General features: G+C 42.6%; 2 protein-coding genes across 3 annotated transcripts in view; one reads left to right on the top strand and one right to left on the bottom strand.

The window, feature by feature from the left end:
• The first annotated feature begins 693 nt into the window (after positions 1-693).
• spring1 (SREBF pathway regulator in golgi 1) lies at positions 694-4,868 on the top strand. Of its 2 annotated transcripts, XM_083784081.1 has the most exons (7): positions 694-916; positions 1,265-1,466; positions 2,137-2,293; positions 3,083-3,234; positions 3,887-4,000; positions 4,217-4,346; positions 4,426-4,868. In XM_083784081.1, the coding sequence occupies exons 2-6, from the start codon at positions 1,371-1,373 to the stop codon at positions 4,298-4,300; spliced, it is 603 nt and encodes a 200-aa protein (XP_083640207.1). In that variant the 5' UTR covers positions 694-916; positions 1,265-1,370; the 3' UTR covers positions 4,301-4,346; positions 4,426-4,868. The 2 variants fall into 2 exon arrangements, with proteins under 2 accessions (XP_083640207.1, XP_083640206.1); XM_083784080.1 differs by having other exon boundaries at positions 694-1,466.
• A 6,891-nt stretch (positions 4,869-11,759) lies between these two features.
• The window catches only part of castor1 (cytosolic arginine sensor for mTORC1 subunit 1), a 39,134-nt gene continuing 26,574 nt past the window's right edge, over positions 11,760-24,319 (bottom strand). Inside the window, exon 9 of the mRNA XM_083784428.1 lies at positions 11,760-11,972. Within this exon, the coding sequence (XP_083640554.1) occupies positions 11,901-11,972 (72 nt within the window). The 3' untranslated portion in view covers positions 11,760-11,900. The remainder of the gene's footprint in view (positions 11,973-24,319) is intronic.

Raw genomic sequence — 24,319 nt, 5'->3', positions numbered from 1 at the left:
GAACGATTGAAGAGGCCGCCAGAGCGTTTCGAAGACTGCTTCGCACAGCTGTCGACAAATGGCCAAAGGTATACAACCAGTGAAATCATGTCACCAAATACATGTATTACTACATAGTACATACTACATGTCTCTTTCCATGCAGACTGTTATATTTCTTTCCTCTTTGTTCTGGATTTTCCCATCCGTCGGGACCGGGTTGATTTCGAGAAGGACATCAGTTTGGACTACCAGCAGCATCTGAAGAATGCGTAGGCCTAGGCTACCACCGAATCTCTGCTCAAATGGGCATTAGATACATGTCTTCAGAAAGGAACTTCCCTCACTCAAAGAGGTACTATATTTTTTCTTTATGAATGTTATCCCACGCATTTGGTAACCCATTGTTTTCACCCAGTGTCAATGATCACTCCCTCAGCCGGCTAATTGATCTTTTATTTTTAATTTTTTGTTATTCATGTCCTCACTGTATTGCATTACTGCTTGTTTTTTAATGTCGTTGCCTTGCTTTTCTTTTATTCTCCATTGTTCTGTAAAGCACTTTGAGCTGCATTTCATGTCATGAAAGGTGCTATACAAATAAAGTTGTATTATTATTATTATTATTAGAGCTCCTTCCTGCTTGACGTCACCATACCAGACCAATCAGCGAGCCTCCTTCCATCACAACACATCCGTGTTTGCAGTCTGTTTTGATGGTGGATGTCAGTCACAACAGCTCCAGCAGCCAGGACTAAATATACGACTATATAAGACTATTATATACGTTATTATTGCACTTAGAGTAGAGTAGAGTCAGAAGAGAGCGTTTGATTAAAAAAAAACAAGTTTCCAATGGACGTCTACCTACCTACATGAGACGACCATCGGTGACAGGCCAGCTAGCTATAGTGGGCTAACAAAGCAGCCTTTTTAGGTTGATAACACCGCATTTAGCTTTGCTTGTATATCAACCCCAGGCCATCATCATCATCCGTGCTGTGTCTGTCTGTCTGTCTGTGCATGTCCATGAAGAGTCATATTGTGATTTCATGTCTGATAGCCACACATCACTGCGTCTCACAGTGACAGGCATGATCTGCTTTAGCCGTAGCTGTTAGTATAAGCGTGCCAAAATGGGTTAGCTGAAGTATAGTTGGACAGAAATGCATTTGCCAGTTGCAGCCACTGCGTCTCAGAGTTTTAATAAAGACAGCTACTATACATACGCCTCTGCTTGCTAGGGCTCGTCCGAGGGGTTGAGACTTAGTTTTTTTTTAATAAGGTGTTGTCAGACTGTATTCCACCACTGCATCCCAGAGCTCAGACCTACAGAGAGGGTTATAGAACTGGGAGCTCACATATCGGCATCTCCCCAAGAAAACCATGCCATGATGGTTCTACGCCGATTGCTGAGAAAGCGCTGGGTCCTAGGTGTAGTCTTTGGACTCTCCCTCATCTACTTCCTCACCAGCACGCTCAAACAGGTATTGAAACTAATAATAATAATGTCGCCCCCGGCTGCTGGGTTGGGATCTGGACTGGAACCGGATCGGAATCGGTTCCGTCTCATTTGGGACTGTTTCCGGATGCTGTCAGAGCTGGTACTGTATGTGGACTTCACGTCTGCTGTACAGTTACAATACCGGTGGTTCTCATTCAAACGCTTTAATTTCAAGGCCCACCGTGACTCTGAGAGTGTAATGCTGGAACCAAATGGACCCGTAAAATATAGGTCCGTTTTGGTTCCGTTGTTACACTCGTAGTTAGAGGTAAGGGTCCATTTGGAACCCCCTATAGGAATCGTTAAAGGGAACCATTCATGAATCGGACTATTATTCAGAGTGAATCGTTAACCCATTTTGGTGGCGGGAACCCCTTTTGGTGTTAGCATTGTGTTATGCTTTAGCTATTGAAAAATAGCAGATCTACAAGCTCAACGACTGACATAGAAACATAGCTTTTCCAGAAAACTGTCAGGATGTAGAAGACATTTTTTTAATCTGATCTCGGGTCAAAATGGGAACCGGAATCGTTTTAAAGTACTAAAGAATCCCAACCCTATAGCCGCGCTGGGGTAAACCTCCCGCCGAGCTGTAAACCAGAGCGATGGCGGATCAAATAACTGGCTGCTGTCGTTGTTACGTGTGGTTGCAGGAGGAGCGAACCATACGGGACCGGAACCTCCTGGAGGTGAGGGATCCGGACCATCGCATCCCGTGGAAGGTGCGCTTCAACCTGGGCAACAGCAGCCGGCAGATCACTCAGTGCAGGAACTCCATCCAGGGCAAGACGCTGCTCACAGATGAACTCGGTGAGCACTGAGAGAGAGGGATGAAGTCCACCTACTACCACCTTGTTTACCTTTTCTCCCTGAATACAAAAAACGTAAGGTAAACAAGGGCCCCGAAAAGGGTTAGGGCTCTACCGGCCCTAACCCTAACCCCGGTCCTACCATACACAGTGGGCTGTATTTTGCGTGTCTTAAGTACCAGGTCTTATTACCTAACTTGAGTAAACTAAATACCTGGAGGCGTGATCAATGCCATTTGGCTATTCTGAGTGGCCAAAGAGCATTGATCACGCCTCCAGGTCTTTAGTTTACTCAAGTTAGGTAATAAGACCTAGTACTTAAGACACGCAAAATACAGCCCATTGTGTCAGTGCTCTACCGGCCCTAGTACCACACAGATATGCGTTAGCCTGGCCATGGCCATCACTGCGTAGATATGACTGCCAAACGAGTCGCCCATTTACCAACTCGCCCCCCCAGGCGTACAACCGGCAGAACCGCTCAGTCTGGTATTCCTTAAAGTAACCTAAGTAAATTATGATTAAACGGTTTAACGTAACCTTATTCCTAACCTCAGTAAAACTATGCCTAACCCTATTCCTAAACTTAACCCCAATAAAACTATGCCTAACCCTAAACTTATTTCTAACCTCAGTAAAACAAAATAAAGAATACAAGAACGGTCGGCGTGAGGTTGGTGGGGAAAAAAAGAGGGCGAGATGGATTATGGGCGACGGTACCTGATAGCGTAGATACCTGTATAAGTCTAAAGGCACTTCTGTAATCTGGGTCATTGTCAACGATTCACAGGTTATGTCTGCGAGAGGAAGGACTTGCTGGTGAACGGCTGCTGTAACGTGAACGCTCCCAGCTCCAGGCAGTACATCTGTAAAAGCTGTCTGGCCAATGGCTGCTGCAACATCTACGAGTACTGTGTGTCTTGCTGCCTCCAACCTGACAAGGTATATGTAGTCTACAAATGCAGCTCCCGTCAACTGCATCTATAAAGTCCTGAGTGTTTGTTTAACTCAAAGAGTGTACAAATGGAACAAAAGTTAACCCTGGGGTCAGTTTGGTTCCATGTGTACACTCTTGGAGTGAAATCAACACTCAAGATTTTAACTGTGGCTCAAGAGGTAGAGCAGGTCGTCCAATGATCCATGGGTCGGCGGTTCGAATCCCGGCTCCTCCTGTCTACATGTCGAAGTGTCCTTGGGCAAGACACTGAACCCCCAATTGCTCCCGATGTGCTGGTTGGTACCTTGCATGGCTTCCGCCGCAATCGGTGTATGAATGGGTGAATGTAATGCACAATCTATGTAAAGCGCCTTGGATAAAGGCGCTATATAAATGCAACATTTACCATTTATTTAACGTGTGCCCAGATGCATATTTGCACAGTTTCTTGAGACATTGCAACTGTGTGTGCTCAAGTTATCTTTTACCATGGAAGATGAGATTTGACTAAAATTCTAATCTTGATGGACAACAACACTTTCACCTAAAAGCATCACACTAGTGGACCTTTTAGCATGTAAGCAGAAACAGTCGAGGTTCTGTGCCTTAGTTTCACTCTTAGAAGCCTCGTTCTTATCGCTGTTCCTCTTCCTGCAGCAACCTCTGCTGGAGCGTTTCCTGAACCGTGCTGCCGAGGGCTTCCAGAACCTCTTCACCGCCGTGGAGGACCACTTTGAACTGTGCCTGGCCAAGTGCAGGACCTCCTCACAGGTAGGTGTTGCTCCAGGTGTCCTCTCTGTGGAGGACCACTTTGAACTGTGCCTGGCCAAGTGCAGGACCTCCTCACAGGTAGGTGTTGCTCCAGGTGTCTGGCAAAATAACTAGAGGGTCAATAGTCAGTTTAATCTAAAATTGTCCGATACCGATGTGTTTGCCGATTTAATCTCCCATCACTAACGTATTCCCGTCCTTTATTTCTCCTCCCAGAGTGTGCAACATGAAAACACCTATCGAAACCCTCAGGCCAAGTACTGCTATGGAGAAAGCCCTCCAGAACTCCTCCCTGTATGAATGTCTGCCATCCTGTCATACTAAGGAATTACAAGAACAACAGTTGGTCCTACAGAGGGACCATGTGGGGACCACTAATGGTCCTACAGAGAGCCCATGTGGGGACCACTAATGGTCCTACAGAGGGACCATGTGGGGACCACTAACGGTGCCTGCGGGGTAAAAAAAAAGCCCTCTCCATCTCTGCCTGAATTGCTATTTTGGACAATCTTGAATTGCAGTGACATCATTTAAGGCTGGATATTAACCATGCCACCAATAATAGCAACCTCAGAATGGACACCACATGCTGTATGTTACTTTGTTATATTACACTTCATAAGTGCATAGAAAGGCTTCATAACTTCATCCGTGATGATCATCAGGTCTACTGTACATTAGCAGGCAGCTCATCCAATGGAATCATCTTCATACCATACTATCATGTATTAAGGCTTCGTTTTAATAACCCCTGACATGAGGCAATAATGTTTTATGTATCATTGGGTAATTTTTAAACTGCAAAAGAATGTATAATAATGTTATGTGTGTAGCGCATGCATATGGAATAGCTATTTAATAAAAAATAACTGTGAAATGAATTGGCTCGTATTTTTATGCTTTTGAAATTGTTTTCAAGACAGTATTGTATCTAATAGAAATGTAAAATAAATCTACAATTTGCTTTAATTAAACTAAATTCCAACAAGATGCAAAGGCCTTTGTTTTGCAAAACTGATTACATTTATTTATGTTATGTACTGCATTACAGTATTACCTAACAATTCGGACAATGTTGAGGAGCAACACAACTTCCCAGTAAATTTAACAGATGTGTTTTTGTTTCATTTGGCCAGTGACCCCGATAAGTGAGGATTTTTACGGCTCCAGCAGTGATTCCGAAACACATTAATTTCAAGGACCCCCAGTTTCACAAGCATTATGCTACGGACCCCCAATTTAATGGCATTTATATCTCTGGTACCCCCAATTTATATCGTAAAACCACTGTTAATTTAACTCAGAGAGTGTACAAATGGAACCAAATGGACCCGTTACTCGATTTATGCATGCGCATATACCCTCTATACCAGGCAGCAGCAGCATCCATGCACTCACCTTCTTAACCAGAGAACGGAGAAAAATCAGATGATGAAATCAGTGGCAGTAGGCCTAATGCTAAAATGAGTCAAAAGACAACATTGCAAATCAAGTCAATGATGTACAAAGCTATTAAACAATAGGGTCACGTTATAGGTTGCGAGTCTGGATTTTTTGTGATTTCTTTATTATCTTCTTAAAGGACCACTTTTCAACCTATCATATAATTTGTCCTCACTAATAATCATGATAAAATAGCAAAAAGAAAAGTTCTACTCAGTCTGTGTCAGCTCTCATCGGAGGGATGTTGGCAGTTCCGAAACCCGTCCACCAGTGACATCATCAATGGGGAATCTAAGCTAAAATAGAAACTGCAGGTTTTCTATTCCTGAAAAGTTGCAATGCAAAAATGGAGAGCCATCATTCTCACGATAATACAAATCTAAATATATTATTAAATCTTCTTTAAAAAAAAGAAATGGTGTTACTCAAACTGCCGACAGCCCTCATATGAGACACAGACGGAGTAGATTCTTTATTTTATCATGAACATTAGTGAGGAGGACCAATTATAATGAAGATAAGTTGGAAGTTAAGTGTTTTTCTATTTTGAGCTGAACATGTTTGGGAACTCCTGATAGGATCATGAAACCTTTTTATCACTGAATATGAAATGAAAACTTAATTTAATGAAGACGGCCCACACACACACACACACACACACACACACACACACACACACACACACACACACACACACACACACACACACACACATCCGTCTTGGTTGCAGGGCAGTTGTTTCCCTTTGCATTGACGTGACAGAGATCGACAGCCTTATCTCGCTTGCGGTGCACCGTCCATCTGTCCGCAAATTGCAATATGGACTATGGTGATTGGAGTCCGAACCGGTTGGCTCCCCGAAGATGATTCTTATCAGCGTTTCACACCTCGGGCAAAGTAATCCAATCACAGGGGAGAGATGGGCCAGAGCAGAACAATTAATCATTCTGAAGGCACAGAAAACAAAACTGTGCGTTTGTAATTAGGAAGTATATTAGAACTCCTCATTTGTTTTTGCCTCTTTGGCAAGTTGATTAATTACGGTCACTGGAGATCGATAGAGCAGCTTGTCACTAAATAAACTATTAAATCAGCAAAGCCATGGTTCATGTCAGTAGGCTACAGCGGTTAACATGGCGAGCAAGAATAAAGCACTGTGTTTAAAGCGCAAACCACATGCATTTTAAAACTGCTTTTAATATTTAATATCATATAGGCTATTGTCTATGTCCCTCAAAGTTATTTCTAATGGTTTGAGCCACTCACCACTCTGATATAACCAGTCCTTGTCATTTCTTTCTGGACTTTGAAAACAAAGTGGAAATGCAAATTTGGAACTGCAGACTGAAGAAGAGGAGGAATTATACAAAGTAGGGTGACATTGATGACATCACGATGAGGACAAAATCAGTTGAGCTGTTCCTGAGAGAAATTTCCATTGATATGATATAGCCTGATTGTTCAAAATTGGTTATTTGTGGGGAGAGAAAACACATAATTATGGGAGCCCCAAAAACACAAAATAAATTGAAAAAGTTGAATTTTACGTTATAGGTCCTTTAAAGCTATATGGATGCATTCCACATTAGGCCAAAACAAAAGTAAAGGCTAGAACATGTTGAATCTCTATTGCATGAAGAATAAGACAAAGAGTATATACAAATACATATCATTTATTTAGAAAATGTATAATGCTTAAAAAAACATTTAAATCCAAAGCAATATCATGATTGATTACAGTGGGAGTTTGTTCCCAGGCAATCACTGACTGGTATACTTACATACTGTACGCTTCTAATGCCTACTTTGGTTCTTCTCTCACTAGCTTGGAAAGCTCCTTAGCTCGGTCCAGACTCCAGAGTACCTTTACAGTCAGGCTGTTTGTTCAGCAGAGACAGGAACACTGGCCTCTAGTGGTCTGACCTCGATGAGCAGGAGAATCAACAGTGGAACGAACAACTGGAGGGAAAAGAGATACAGTAATGTTGGTCACTTTGTTGAAGTGAGATGAATTCAGTGTTGTTTTCGTAGACTAAAACTATGCCATTTTTTTTGTCGACTACCATTTTTCACTGACGAAAACTACATGTAAATTAAATGAAAACTAAGCTACCATGACTAAAATATTATAGTGACATTTTCGTCAACAAATAAAAACTAGATAAAAATGTCAAGAAGGCACTAGTGGACGAGAGATACAGTATAAGTAATTTTACACTTTGTTGCATGCTGAAAATAGCTGATCTACAAGCTTGTGAGCTTGTAGATCGTCTATTTTCAGCAAGTGTAAAATCAGTCATTACGACGGCATCAAGGCCCGCCAAAATACATGTTAGTCGACTAAATGAACTGTAGATTTAGTCGACTAAAACCTTAGGATATTTAGTCGACTAAAACTAGACTAAACACTAAAACATTCCAGGTGACTAAAATGTGACTAAAACTAAATTAAAGCTATTCAAGAGACTATGACTAAAAATCTAAACGTGCCGCCAAAAACACTGAGTGAGATGTGGTTGAGTATCAAAGTCTGTTATGGAAGGCGACTCTTATCACATTACTAGTCTGTACATGAAATATTGCATACTGTAATCAATTCAAACTGCAGTCAGTTTGAATAATCTTATTCGTATATTTAATCTGGTCATATATTAAAAAAAAAAATACATTTACCATTCTGCTTTAGAAATCCTTTGGGTTGACAACTCATGGTGACAATAGAATGTTGCTGTCAAAAGATTGCAAATGATAAATGCAAGGGGAACCAAAATGTAATAATGCACAACGGTCTATATATTTGGAGTGTCCTCCTCACACACACACACACACACACACACACTTTCCTAAAATAAATCCTTGTGACATCATTCTTATTTTATTTATGTGTCAACTTTTGAGTTCAGGCGTGGTTTTGTCATATCAGTGTTTCCTGCACGTTTATTCAACATCAAACCTGACCAGCAGCGTGTATGTATCAGCTGAAGGAAAGACGCTTCGAGATGACCATTCAACATGGATTATGCAACATATACTGTACCGCTATTTTATGATAGCAAGGGTGACCAGATCCATTTGAGGGATAGAAGTCCCTTGCTTGTGTGGGACAAGTGGGATGGGGGGACCCCGTCCCCCCCAATCCCACTTGTCCCACACAAGCAATACTGGAGTACCGGGTAAGCAACTTACTACTTGAGTTGCTATTAAATGCCTTGATGTCATATTCAACCATAAGCCTATTGGCTATCATTTATAAACTCCTCTGGTGTCCCACATTTTAACAGGCTTAAAAACACATCTTGCGGGAAGAGACAATGAGAGAGACAGAAGGCCAACTATTAGGGCATTTGGACTGTCAACAGTCACAATGTGGGACAGGGTCTCAATTTGTGGGACGCCTGAAAAGTCTTGGAAATGAGGGACTGGCCCAGGCAAAGAGGGACATCAGTGATCTCTGTACCTAACCCTAACACACGTTCCAATGTTTTACTACGGGGGTGATGTTTTCAATGAAGCGAAATAATGATGTCAATTCAATACTCTTTATTGAATGAAGGGCACACAATTACAAAGTGTGAGAACAGAACAGAATACTTGTTTTACTTCAAAAATGTACAAAATGTAAGTGTACCTATAAGAAAACACATCTAAATGTTAAACAGCTAAAGTCTTGAGTTTGTTGTGCAAATAACAAATTATAAGACATGAGTGTTCTTGACCTTGGGGAACATTTTTAAAATAAGAAATGTTGACCTTTAGAAATAAGACTAGGCAAGTTCAGCCTGAACCCTGGACCCTTTCCGGCGATGTCCCCTTATTAATGCCATCTAATTTCTGTTCTGGTGGCAGGCCTGGGAAACTGGAAGTCGAGTCATTCTTTTGAAATAAAATATTACTTTTTTTTAAGCGAATGCATTTATCCGGCCAATGCCAACTATGAACTAATGAAGTTATTTCCCGCTTCGAAAACGCAGAGCATGTGTTGAAGATCTAATGTTCGTTAAATCAAAGCAAAATGAGCGCATTCCAAAATCTTGTGTCAGTTTTGTCCATTACAAAAAGCTTTATGTCCAGTGACTTGATGGGCAGTTTGGATTTAAATTAACCCCTTTTGGCATTTACAGCATTATGTTATACTTTAGCTATTGAAAAATAGCAGATCTACAAGCTCATGTGAACTTGTAGGTCTGCTATTTTTTTTTTATTGTGACGTTTCAGTCTTTAACTCAAATCTTTGCTTCTCGTGGGGGGTCCCTGGAACAACATATTTTCAGATGGGGGTCGACGGCCAATTAAATATATTTTTTGGGGTCATTGACACGAAATATTGAGAACCACCACAAAAAGACATGTTTTAAATTTCGACGTCAGGCCTAAATGGGTTAACATCAGATTGCATCGGTCTTGCGTTTCTTTGAATTTGTCGGCAAAACGACGACAGCAGACGAGGGAATAATATGCTTTATACTCTATCGATCGATGGCGTCACATGCTGAGAATAAGCTTTTAGTTTGTATATTGGCTATGTTCGGCATCCATCTATAATATGTATAGTATAACCCATTCTATACGGGAACCTATTTTGGTGTTAGCATCATGATATGCTTTAGCTATTGAAAAATAGCAGATCTACAAGCTCATAGCGCGCCACCGAGTGGTGCGCTACGAGCTTGTAGGTCTGCTATTTTTGAAAAATCAAAGAACGACTGACATTTTTAGAATCTGATCTCAGGTCAGAATGAGTTAATCAGACCCAGTGTGTGTCCAGTGGAAACCTCGTATGAATCTGATTTCAGGTCAGAATGGGATATAGTCACGGCTATTAGTCACACACACGTGTGTTCCAACAATGCGGAGTCAGTCAGTCACCAACACTGACTCGTATAGGCACTCCCCTATAGGGTCTGGCAAAAACTAAAAAATATATATAAACAAGCATCCTTCCACTGTTGAACTGCACCACTGATAACCGCGGAGCTGTTGTGCTTTAATAGTAGTCGGATATGTTTGGGAGGGGTGTCCATGTTGCCCCTCCTCAACGCTATAACGGCCACTCCAGCCCTAATAAATCCCAACCCAAACCTGAGGGTTCTAGTTAGTAGTCTCTTTTCATAACATTACCTGCACATTCAATTCAAATTAAAAAAACTAGGGAGCCTCGTCTTGAAAAAAATAATAATGAAAATCTTCTACTTCTACATGTCTTTGCAATATAAATGAACATGGTACTGCATTAGGTCTATTCGACCTTTGACCTTTGTGCTTCTCACTACTAAACCAAAAACACCTGATGGTCCCAAGTAAGAAATCAACCAATGACGCCATCGTCTCCTTCAGCTGTACGTGGCGACAGAAACGGCGCTGGAAGACTCGACAGAACATTTACAAGTACAACAGAACCTCAGAACCCATCGCTACTCGGGTCTGTGGGTTCTCATGGGAGCGAGTGAATGAGCCCTAATGAAATACTGTATATATATGCAGATTCTGAACATACACATTTTACGCACATATATTTGTAAATATATCTGTGCACTTAATTTAGATCCAATTGTGCGTTCATGTGTGTCTTGTGTTGTGTTTATAAATGAAGGCGAGCCCCAATGTGTCAGTTCCCCCGAATATGGAAAGGCTCATTTAATTAGTCGTGCGGCTGTGTGTCGACCGCAGGAAATGGCCGATCTACAAGCTCACAGCACGTTGGCGACACGTTGTGAGCTGGTATATATATCGGCTATTTCCAGTTGCGCGACACCACCGCGCAAACCAAGTACCTTAACCCATTTTGGGGCGGGAACCCCTTTTGGTGTTAGCATCATGTCATGTTTAGCTATTGAAAAATAGCAGATCTACAAGCTCATAGCGCGCCACCGAGTGGCGCGCTACGAGCTTGTAGGTCTGCTATTTTTGAAAAATCAAAGAACCACTGACATAGAAAACTGTCAGGATGTAGAAGACATTTTTTAGAATCTGATCTCAGGTCAAAATGGGTTTTTTAAGACAAAGAGGTCTTTCTCGGGCACAACGTGCTCTCGCTCGTCGCACAACATTTAGAGAAGTGTGCTCCCGGCAGTCGTCATGGCAACGGGTTCATAGTAGGGTTAATAGCGGCTGGCATCGCAGTGCCAGTCTATAGGCACACAGAGAGGTAAGGCAAATTTATACATCCTCCAAGAACCCTTTCAGCGCGTCGCTCGACGAGCACCAACGTATTTTCAACTTTTTGAACTCTCAGTTGAGAATGCGTCATTTTATGTCGAGCGACACCCGTGTTGAAAAAAGGGTCATTCGACCTAAGAGTGAGAGTAAATTAGCCTCCTCCGCCTCCTCCTCCGGCGTAGCCCTGCCACCCCAAAAAAAAAGCTCCTAGAAAGCGTTGGTCTGTCGGCGGGTGGGTGGGTGGGCGGGGTCGACTCGAACGGAGCGGGAGGCTCTGACATCTGTTGAGTTTCGGGCGAAATCAACTGGCGGCGGGTTCCTTCCTCTGCTTCTGGAGGACGGCCGTCACGCTGACAATGTCCTCCTCTGGGACCTGGAGAGGAGCAGAGAGAGGGGGACAGGATGAGACAATGTCCTCCTCTGGGACCTGGAGAGGAGCAGAGAGAGGGGGACAGGATGAGACAATGTCCTCCTCTGGGACCTGGAGAGGAGCAGAGAGAGGGGACAGGATGAGACAATGTCCTCCTCTGGGACCTGGAGAGGAGCAGAGAGGGGGACAGGATGAGACAATGTCCTCCTCTGGGACCTGGAGAGGAGCAGAGCAGAGGGGACAGGATGAGACAATGTCCTCCTCTGGGACCTGGAGAGGAGCAGAGAGAGGGGACAGGATGAGACAATGTCCTCCTCTGGGACCTGGAGAGGAGCAGAGCAGAGGGGACAGGATGAGACAATGTCCTCCTCTGGGACCTGGAGAGGAGCAGAGGGGACAGGATGAGACAATGTCCTCCTCTGGGACCTGGAGAGGAGCAGAGGGGACAGGATGAGAAGAACAATGACCAGGGGAAAGACACTACTAGTCCCACAGCATAGTGGACACTCAACACAGGCTGCTGCCATCTTAACTACCACTTTCAACCTGGTGAAAGATTTACAATAATTTTCCACAATCTATGAGCACGCACGCACACACACACGCTTACGTGTCGCCACTCGCCATGCAAGACATATGCCCGAGTTATGTGCAGTTTGGGAAATAAATGATTAATTCACAAATACAGTATATTGACACCTTTAGGGGGAGCTTACACCTACCTAATTTAAAGTGTCATACAATGGTGACCACCAGCGCCCATAATAGCAAAGTATGACACAATTTAGCTTTAACTAAACAACTAATTCCATGTGATTACATGATTGCATGTGCATTGTGCAATCACTATTGCCATTTTAAGAACTGATGACAAAACCACAGCAGCTCCCAGGAAACATCTTCTGAAATGGAAATCTCTGTAGACGACAACACAGATCTGAGATCAGTTACTAGAAATGCAGGCCTGTCGGTAGCTTCCTTCCCTATTCACATATTAGTCCTTCTCTTCTCTGGTATCATTTCATGACGGATATTGACCCATTTTGACCTGAGATCAGATTCTAAAAAAATGTCTTCTACATCCTGACAGTTTTCTGAAAAAGCTATGTGGTTCTTCGATTAAAAAAAAATGGCAGACCTACAAGCTCATAGCGCGCCTCTCGGTGGCGCGCTATGAGCTTGTAGATCTGCTATTTTTCAATAGCTAAAGCATAACATAATGCTAACACCAAAAGGGGTTCCCGCCCAAAATGGGTTAACCCATATCATGCATATTATGCAACGTAGAGTGAAAAGTGCTACTGTATATGCATGACATGTCATGACCTTTATTGTGTAACTATTTGTGCATGATTATTGAAAACTTTAATGCATTTTGTATACAAGCGTCACCATTTCACACCTCGGTTATTCCCTCATCGTCAACTGATAACCGTACATATACTACATACATACTGTATAATCTATGGACAAATCAGCAACCACGCAGAAGTGAGTCATTTAAAATGATCCCATCAAGGAAGTCATCTTGACATCACACATGATTGAAGAGATACAGTAACTAATATCTGTGCGAGTATTAGTATAAAGCTCTGGTAGTTCACCTGGTACTAGTAGCGGTACACCTGGTAGCTCACCTGGTAGAGTTAGTCTATGTATGAAAACTAAAGCTGGCCCAAAACGGGGCCCTTGTTGCATGTAATGATTAATTGCATTTTTATAGCGCTTTTCCAAGTGCTCAAAGCGCTTCACAACGGTTCATTCATTCATACATTGGGAGGTGAAGTGGCGAACAGTCGACGCCAGCGTCCTCACTTCCCACATTCACACACCAATGGTGGCAAGCTGAGCTCACACCGACCGACTCATTGAAGGCAATGTAGGGTTCAGTGTCTTTGCCCAATTTGACATGTGGACAGGAGGAGGAGCCGGGATTCGAACCGCCGACCCAGGGATCATTGGACGACCTGCTCTACCTCCTGAGCCACAGCCGCCCACAATGTCACACATGATCTACAAGCTCATAGCGCACCACCGAGTGGTGTGCTACGAGCTTGTAGGTCTGCTATTTTTTTTTAATTGAAGAACCACCGACATAGAAACATAGCTTTTTCAGAAAACTGTCAGGATGTAGAAGACATTTTTAGAATCTGATCTCAGGTCAAAATGGGTTTAAAGCATTCAAACCAATGATTTGTGGTGACAAGATGATAATCAGGAAGTGTAAATAAAACAGCTTTTTGCACTTGCGAAGCCTTTTATTTTTTCAATGTCATTCACAACCGATTCACCGATCAATGTCATTCACAACCGATTCACCGATCAATGTCATTCACAACCGATTCAGCGATCAATGTCATTCACAACCGATTCAGCGATCAATGTCATTCACAACCGATTCACCGATCAATGTCATTCACAACCGATTCACCGATCAATGTCATTCACAACCGATTCACCGATCAATGTCCTTCACAAGTTAGAAGACATTTGAACACAAGCACATGTGAAACTTTTACCACAACATTCCCCTTTATGGTCTGGAATGCTTTATTGATTCAGCGTTGAGCAAGTGATTGACCTTGTAAATCAGGCTTGGTCTTATTGATTGTGCTGTACTATTACTCTGTGTTGTATCTGCCAATATAGGACCTTTGCACATCAGCCATATTGACATCGTTTTGTAAGGTTATTTCCTGTGTTAATTACCAATGATATTCATTAAAGATGCGAGTGCATGCCACGATTTGTTTTCCACCCTAAAACATGATCATCAGGTATTATTATAATATAAGGAGGAAGAACCTTTTTCCAAAAAAGTGTACAGTATTTGTTAAAATCATGCTTTTATGTGGACACGCCCACCAGTTCATTAAGTATGCCTGGTTTGCCTGGTGGGTGGTGATGGGTGGTGATCCACCTGAACTGAAGCTGCACCCACAGCTGTAGTTGTATGATAAAGGGGGAGGGGTTGGAGGAGGGGCTGATAGTGTGATGACACTATATTACTGTTTATTTCATTTGACTGTCGTTTGACTGTCAAGGGTTCAGCCTCCAGGAAGAAACCCTAAATACAAAGTTAATACACCATTGCACATAAAAACGACTCCAGGGTGTCTAATGAAGTTAAAGTTAAGTAGCCTTGCCGAGCCATGAGGCCCATATGGGGCAGGAGCCTATCTCATGTTTCTGTAGCGTGAGGCAGCTTGATGTACAAGTACACCCCCTGGACATGACGCTAGTATGTCGCAGGGACTTACCCCCAAACCAACCCTCGATGCTGAGTGTCAAGCAGGGAGACATTGGGTCCCATGTTTAGAGTCTTTGGTATGACCCGGGCGGGGATCGAACCCCAACCTTCCAGTCTCAGGGCGGACACTCTAACCACAAGGCCACTGAGCTGGTAGGGTGTCTAATGACTACTACTATTACCTCATAGACACATGAAAAACTGAAAAAAATGTGGCACTCCATCTTTAAGGCATGTGTTCCATTCTGATCAGGGTGTTGCGCTCTAGAAAGACAATAAACGGAACAGAGCCTTCATTAAAAGGAAGAAAGATTCACACTAAATGATTTAAGTTCACATCTTAACAACGACGGCACGTCAACCGACTCCCAATGTGGGGTCTGGGGGTCCTTTGAGGATCTTCCATGGGGGGGGGGGGGGGGGGGCGCGGGGTAGTGAATGGCTCTTCTCGACTACATATAGAGGGTAATCATAGCTCCGAATTGAACTCTATCAAGGTTGGTTCGGGGAGGACCTCGAACCAAAAACAAAAATACTTTTTCAAACCGAAGCCAGACCCCCCCCCCCCCCCTCCTCCTCCACGACTCGTGCTGTACAGCCGGTACCAATCTGTGATGGAGGTTTTACCCTTCTGTACAGACGGTACCAATCTGTGATGGAGGTTTTACCCTTCTGTACAGATGGTACCAATCTGTGATGGAGGTTTTACCCTTCTGTACAGCCGGTACCAATCTGTGATGGAGGTTTTGCCCTTCTGTACAGCCGGTACCAATCTGTGATGGAGGTTTTACCCTTCTGTACAGACGGTACCAATCTGTGATGGAGGTTTTACCCTTCTGTACAGACGGTACCAATCTGTGATGGAGGTTTTGCCCTTCTGTACAGCCGGTACCAATCTGTGATGGAGGTTTTGCCCTTCTGTACAGACGGTACCAATCTGTGATGGAGGTTTTACCCTTCTGTACAGACGGTACCAATCTGTGATGGAGGTTTTGCCCTTCTGTACAGCCGGTACCAATCTGTGATGGAGGTTTTGCCCTTCTGTACAGCCGGTACCAATCTGTGATGGAGGTTTTGCCCTTCTGTACAGACGGTACCAATCTGTGATGGAGGTTTTACCCTTCTGTACAGCCGGTACCAATCTGTGATGGAGGTTTTACCCTTCTGTACAGACGGTACCAATCTGTGATGGAGGTTTTACCCTTCTGTACAGACGGTACCAATCTGTGATGGAGGTTTTGCCCTTCCTAGCGATGGGTTGTTTATGAACCCATTTAGACCTGAGGACGATTCTACAAATGCCAAGTTCTAAAGTTTTTTGAAAATCCTGTGTTTCTAATTATGTCCGTCGTTCTCAAACATTTTCATGTTTCAAGGACCCCCAAAAATATATGTAATCGGCCGCCGAGCCCCATCTGAAAATATGTTGTTCCAGAGACTTCCCCAAAAGCAAAGATTTGAGTTACAAACGTTCAAAGATTTGCACCACATTTTTAAAAAAAATCAAAAAATAGCAGACCTACACTCGGTGCCACGCTATATGAGCTTGTAGATCTGCTATTTTTCAACAGCTAAAGCATTTCAACATAATGCTTAAAACACCAAAAGGAGTTCCCGCACCCAGAATGGATTAAACACCACTGTTGTAAGGAGATGTATAGTGGAGCTGAGGGAGTATACACAGCAGCTGCAGGTCTCTCAGTGCAGTGACATTCTGTGAATTCTTTGCCATAATCATATTAAAATATGTATCATTTGAAAATATATGTATCATCTCTCCTATTGGCCTTCATGATGTGTGCCTATGATTACTATACAATATCCATATTGATTTCCATAAAAAATATGATAGCTAAGACAGACTACATCACAAATTATTAAAATAGTCAATCCCTTTAATCACTCACCAGTGGATCTCTCTCTCTCGCTCCCCCCCCCCCCCCCCACCTGAGAAATACATGAGTGCGTGTGAAGAGGGTCAATACGTGTGTCATTGGCAGCTCTGCAATATTGACAACTTCTCCCCTGTGTGTTCCTGTCTCTCCCTTGATTCTGACAGTAAGACTCTTTCTCAACAATGCCACGAAGCCAACTTCTCTATTCTTCTCTCACACGAGGTCATTGACCCTTTCAGTTCAACTAGGCCTTTCTGAAGGGTTCTATCTGGTGCAGAGCTGTGCTTCAGAGGGTCACCACTTGTACAAACTACCCTGACCTTGACCCTGACCCCGACCTTGACCCTGACATCGACCTTGACCCTGACAGCCTACAGTCCAATAAATTGTCTTAGTATAAAAGTGTGAAAAGAGACTCTTCAAAGACTCTTCAGTACAATTAAAACAGCCTTTCTTTCACACCATCAGAATGAAACAATACAAGGAAAGAATCATTTAGGTAATGCTTAAACATTCTGCTGAGAAATAGCCTTCCTGCCCAGGTTCAAATCAATCGGAAACATCAAAGTATGAAATTCAAATGACTGTAGTTGGGACTTCTTTAACTCTATCTATATATACAGACTTGGGGAAAAAAGAGTTAAAGGAGCATTCAGTGATTTGGGTGATTTGGAAAAAAAACCCGGTCCGCCTCTGTAGCAAGATGTGCACATGTACACGCTCTACAGTGGGGGGGGGCAAGAAAGCTTAGAGAAGGAAAAGACACCACAGTCATGGTGTCACGTGACTGGACGCCAGGGCTGCGCCATGACACCCCACCACGCCCCCATGTGCAAGAACTCGCAGCGGAAGTTCGATGAATACATTGGAGTGGATGGGAGCCCGCTGGACATCTTGTAAAGAAACATTATTTATGAACGATAGCGACCTTTGTCATATAATCGGTCCAGGAATATAATAGAAGACATATCACAGATTGTTTTCCGACTGGGTGTTTTTCGACTTGCTAACCGTTTCATTTTATTCAGAAATTTAAAGAGCACAGGGTACGTTTCTGGGCTGCATGGGCTTAGCCTGACTCCGCCAGCTGGTGGCAGTATTGGGTTCACATCACAATCCTGCCTTCAAAAGCCTATATTGTTTTTAATTCATCAACATTACAAACTAAATAACGCTTTAAAAATGTTGAGAATAAAGGATTTTGCAATATTACAAGTCAGTGGTGTTTGATGAAATACTTTTTTTCATATTAACAGTAGCCTTAGGACCAACCCGCCCACCTCCCCCTATTTTCACACCGTGTAAAGTAGGCTACCGTGCCGAATTCAAATAGCCACTACTTTGCATAACAACAGCTTTAACTGTTTATATACCTGAGCTGACTGTGAGCGCACGTAGCCGGTAAGCATGCCATGCACACTTGACTTAAGTTACAGGAGTGTGACTGCTATGGCTCCAGTAGGCTACTGCTGCTGTGTGGTGTTCTCCTCCATCAAATAACAGTTACAGATATATTCGTCCAAAGCAAACCTTTTAGTTTCGCTAGTGTCCACTATATTTTGAGGGACACATGACTCTTAAATCGTTTAATTACCTCTACATTTCACATGCAAATATTATACTTTCACTACAATTATTAGTTATTACTGGACTACTATTAAGTTGTATTGTACTACTTAAAACTACTGTTGTATTATACTAGGTGGGTTGGTCCCAAGGCTACTGTTAATTTGCGTATTTATTCTGAAACTTAACCACTTGTAGAGCATATTACATTGTGATACTGCTAGGCAACTTTTACTTTAGTGAAAAAAAGTATTTCATCAAACACCACTGACTTGTAATATTGCAAAATCCTTTATTCTCAACATTTTTAAAGCGTTATTTAGTTTGTAATGTTGATGAATTAAAAACAATATAGGCTTTTGAAGGCAGGATTGTGATGTGAACCCAATACTGCCACCAGCTGGCGGAGTCAGGCTAAGCCCATGCAGCCCAGAAACGTACCCTGTGCTCTTTAAATTTCTGAATAAAATGAAACAGTTAGCAAGTCTGTGATATGTCTTCTATTATATTCCTGGACCGATTATATGACAAAGGTCGCTATCGTTCATAAATAATGTTTCTTTACAAGATGTCCAGCGGGCTCCCATCCACTCCAATGTATTCATCGAACTTCCGCTGCGAGTTCTTGCACATGGGGGCGTGGTGGGGTGTCATGGCGCAGCCCTGGCGTCCAGTCACGTGACACCATGACGGTGGTGTCTTTTCCTTCTCTAAGCTTTCTTGGGGGGGGGGGGGGGGGGGGAAGTGCGACAGGCCAACAGCACGCACACCAAGGCCAGCCTCTGCTCAATCATTATTGGCGGAAGGCCCCTCTCATCCTGATTGGATGAAGACTTGGCCACCTATAGCCAAAAACGAAACCTACGTTTTTTTTACCCCAGGGGCGCACTTGGGACAGGGAGGAACTCCTTATATGGTCAGCACACTCTAGTAGGGAGGATTATTATTATATATTACAAAAAATAAGTGATATTTGAATTAAGTGAAATCACTGAATATACCTTTAATGTTCGATTCAGTGACTTGAGCTAAATTGTGTAGCACGATTAGCCTTCTCCTGACGTCACTCCTGCATGATACGGGGGCGCGCGCACATGCAGCTTTTTGGCTACTAGCTAGCTCTTAATCGCTCACACCTGCCCAAGTTTGGGTTGGGGTTGTGCATGTCTTTTTAGGGATTTAGGGATTCCGTTATGAACGATTAAAAATCGATTAATATATATATTTTTTTCTGGTTACAGTTAAAGGAGTTTTCACTACATGGTGTCTGTGATATGAAATGTAAGATTACCCTAATCACAGTAAACATCATGTCTTCAGTCATTTTCAAGTTACTGTAGTATTTAGTCACTTCAGTTCAAGACTGGAGTAGATTGTGATGAAATCCTATGTATGGAATCGAGAATCATTTTGAATAGAAAATCGTTTTGAATCTGGAGAAAAAATGCTTTTGAATTAAAAAAAAAAAAGTTTTTGGATTGAGAATCAAATCGAATCGTGGGAGACCCAAAGATTCACAGCCCTAATGTCTTTGTTCTCTTTTTCTATGATGTGTCAATCCACCTTGAAAGGTTACAGTGTGCAGTTTCATAATATGTAAAGAACTGAAAAATGACCATGTCCCCCTTGTATATCAAACCACTGTCCCCGGTCACATATGTGTCAATCCACCGGCATCATTGCTGAGGAAATTCACACCACAGTATAGCTGCTTTCTGATTGGCTGGAAGCAGTGCAATTTGACCACATCGCCGTTCTCTCAAAGAGTCCATCTTCAAACGTCCTCTCTTGTGACTTCTGTCCCATCAAGCTGTACAAGGAGAGCAGTCTGAAAACCCACTACGATATCTGAAGACGTGTCCACCTCAACTGGAGTCAACTCAACTCAGAAACTCAACTCAACTCAACTCAGAAACTCAACTCAACTCAATTCAACTCAGAAACTCAACTCAACTCAATTCAACTCAGAAACTCAACTCAACTCAGAAACTCAACTCAACTCAACCTAAAATGTCTGAAGACAGCATATACACCACACCACAGCCGACCGACGACACTTATGAAACCCTCTGTGTTTCTGCCCCTGAGAACACAGCACAGCATGGAGGTATAGAACTAACCGACTACGAAAACCTCCGAGGTTCTGCCCCTGAGAACACAGCACAGCATGGAGGTAAAAAAAAAAATACTATTACTACTACTAATAATAATACAATGATTTAACCCATTTTGGGGCGGGAACCCCTTTTGGTGTTATGCTTTAGCTATTGAAAAATAGCAGATCTACAAGCTCATAGCGCGACACTGAGTGGCACGCTACGAGCTTGTAGGTCTGCTATTTTTGAAAAATCGTGAAAATGTGCCTCAAATCTTTGAATATATATTATTACAGAGTGAACATTTTAACTCAAATCTTTGCTTCTGGGGAGGTCCCTGGAACAATATATTTTCAGATGGGGGGGCGGAGGCATATTACATATAGTTTTTGGGGTCCTTGGCATGAAATATTGAGCACCACCGATATAGAAACATGAGGTATTTCAGAAAAAAACAAACATTTTAAAAAGACATTTTTAAATGTTCGACGTCAGGCCTAAATGGGTTAAGTATAAACACATATATCGATCTTACGCAATAGCAGTTGTAGTGTCGGTGCAGCCAAATCACAGTGCCACTCTTGTCAATGCTTAACCCATTCTGACCTGAGATCAGATTCATACGAGGTTTCCACTGGACACACACTGGTCTGATGAACCAATTCTGACCTGAGATCAGATACTAAAAATGTCAGTCGTTCTTCGACTTTTCAAAAATAGCAGACCTACAAGCTCGTAGCGCGCCACTCGGTGGCGCGCTATGAGCTTGTAGATCTGCCATTTTTCAATATCTAAAGCATAACATGATGCTAACACCAAAATGGGATCCCGTTCAGAATGGTGTTTAATGGTACATTAACCTTTATTCACATGCAATCATATTACTGTAGCAACACAATGCATGTGCTCTGAATTAATGTATAAAATAATGATAATCTGATGTTTACAACATTCAGGATTTAAGAAGAATTTCTTCAAAGCTGTTGCAGCATGTGTGGGGCTGCTCCTATTGGCTGGCATCATTGTCCTGGTCATACTCAGTGAGTAGCATTTTATAAAACACTACTGTATCTTTATGTCTCATATTTGAGTGAGGAATAGTTTGATTGAATAAAAGAACACATGCAGGAAAGAGTTCAATACAAAGTCTGATATTAGAAGATGTGTGTGTGTGTGTGTGTGTGTGTGTGTGTGTGTGTGTGTGTGTGTGTGTGTGTGTGTGTGTGTGAGGGTGTGTGTGTGTGTGTGTGCGTGCGTGCGTGCGTGCGTGCAATAAGGAGTGAATTGACGCAGAGCATATACAGCCCAAATTATAGACATTTGTCCGACAACACCAAAATAAATGACTGCAGTGTGGACCTTTAAGACCTGGTCCTGTCTGCTAACTGTCTGTCCTTGTGGACACACAGATACTTTACAATGACAAATGCTACATGCAGGCGCGGAGATACTGGGGGGGAAGGGGGGGGGTCTCCCCCCGGCCCGGACATCTTGGGGGCCCGGGCTGTCAGATGATCGATGGATGGGTTTTTTTTACGTCACTCACGACAGATAAAACCAGCGGGCCCCCGCGAATCCCTCTCTCTCTCTCTCTCTCTCTCTCTCTCTGCAGTTGCTGGGATATGTTTTTTTACAGTAAATTGAGAGAGCAACTTATCTGCAGTTAAGCGATGTTACGCGACGTCAAGCGCCACCGCCGATGTATGGCAAATGCAATGAAGTTGGATGTAAAACTAACTAACTAACTAGTTTGTTGATTATCCTTCTAGCAGATTTGGACATGAGAGGCCAGTGGAAGACCAGTTTTGATGAGTTCCAGACCAGACTTAACAACATGACTGAACAGAGAGGCCAGTTAATGACCAGACTTAACAACATGACTGAACAGAGAGGCCAGTTAATGACCAGACTTAACAACATGACTGAACAGAGAGGCCAGTTAATGACCAGACTTAACACCATGACTGACCAGAGAGACCAGTGGAAGACCAGTTATGATGAGTTACTGAGCAGACATGAAGTGAAGAGGATTCTTTGTGGTCAGTGAGACGTCACTGTGTTTATACATTCTTATATCATGTTGTTCATCATTTTGTCATTAATCACATTAAAAACAGTGTCTAACATTATATGTTGTTGTTAGGAACACATGGATTTACATTAGGTGGTGATGGGTGTTACTACATCTCTACTGAGAAGAAGACCTGGGAGGACAGCAGAGCATTCTGTACAGCCAGACAATCTGACCTGGTGACCATAAAGAGCAGAGAGAAGAAGGTGCAGTGTGTGTGTGTGTGTGTGTGTGTGTGTGTGTGTGTGCGCGCGCGTGTGTGTGCGTGTGTGTGTGTGTGCGTTAGGGCTGCACAATATATCGTTATCGTATCGTTATCGAGGTATGAACATGCACAATATCAGTATCGCAAAAAGGCAACGGTATCGCGATATAGATATATCGTCGACATATCGATATATTGTCTATATCGACAATATATCGTCCACTTCTAAAGCCAGCCCTCTATTTTAGCCTGTGCCCCTCGGAAAATAAACCATCACTCGTTTGTCCCTCTGTCCTGTTGTAGCCTGGCTCCAGCCCTGCATCACTAGCCACACCCATTAAGAAAATATGTTCTGGCGATTCAGGTCTGGAGTCTCTCCCGACGACGGTGTCAGCTAGGGCTGCACGATATATCGTCATCGTATCGATATCGAGATATCTGCCATATATATCGTGATATGAATTTTTGTCCATATCGTGCAGCCCTGCGTGCGTGTGCGCATGCTGTAAGTGTAACCTACTCCATCTAGTTGAGACACACATCTAGTATTGTACACATTGTACTTCAGTAACCAGCTGCTTTTCTGTCCAGGACTTTGTTGATGGCAGTCGTGTGTGGATTGGATTGACCGACAGCGAGACAGAAGGAGTGTGGAAGTGGGTGGATGGAACACCACTGACCACACAACCGTAAGACTTTACCTTCATTATTCTACTGAGGCCCATTCTATAAACGCCTTCCAAATACTGACCTATAGGTTTTCTGAAAAACAAATATTTAGATAGCAGCATCACATTTTGTAATACTGTACAGAACCCCAAAAGGGATTCCCGACATTTATTTTCAGCAAACTACATTTCACATTATTTATTTCTAAATGGAATCAAAGGCTATAATACAACAGTTACTCTGTATCCGTTGTCTATTTCAGTGTCCAGTTAATTTGTACGTAAATATATAATCATTATATATATTTGATCTGAATGTTTAGGTTTTTTTTAAACATATATGTATATATATGTATATATTACATTATATTATAATGTAATATAATTTGAAATCATGATAAAAAATAAACATTCAGATAAAATCCTTGTTGTGAAGGTATTGTAATGTATTAATGTGTCTACAGGTACTGGTTTGTTAATGAGCCTAATGGTGGTAAAGGAGAAAACTGTGTTGAGTTGCATGCAGGTGCATGGAACGACCTTGCATGTGGGTACAGACACTATTGGATTTGTGAAATAGTTTTCTAGAGTTATGCATT

The sequence above is a fragment of the Protomyctophum parallelum genome (assembly GCF_964188405.1).
Source record: "Protomyctophum parallelum genome assembly, chromosome: 15".
Classification (NCBI taxonomy): domain Eukaryota; kingdom Metazoa; phylum Chordata; class Actinopteri; order Myctophiformes; family Myctophidae; genus Protomyctophum; species Protomyctophum parallelum.
The sequence above is the reverse complement of the archived record's forward strand: the minus strand, read 5'-3'. Positions and strand labels throughout refer to the sequence as shown.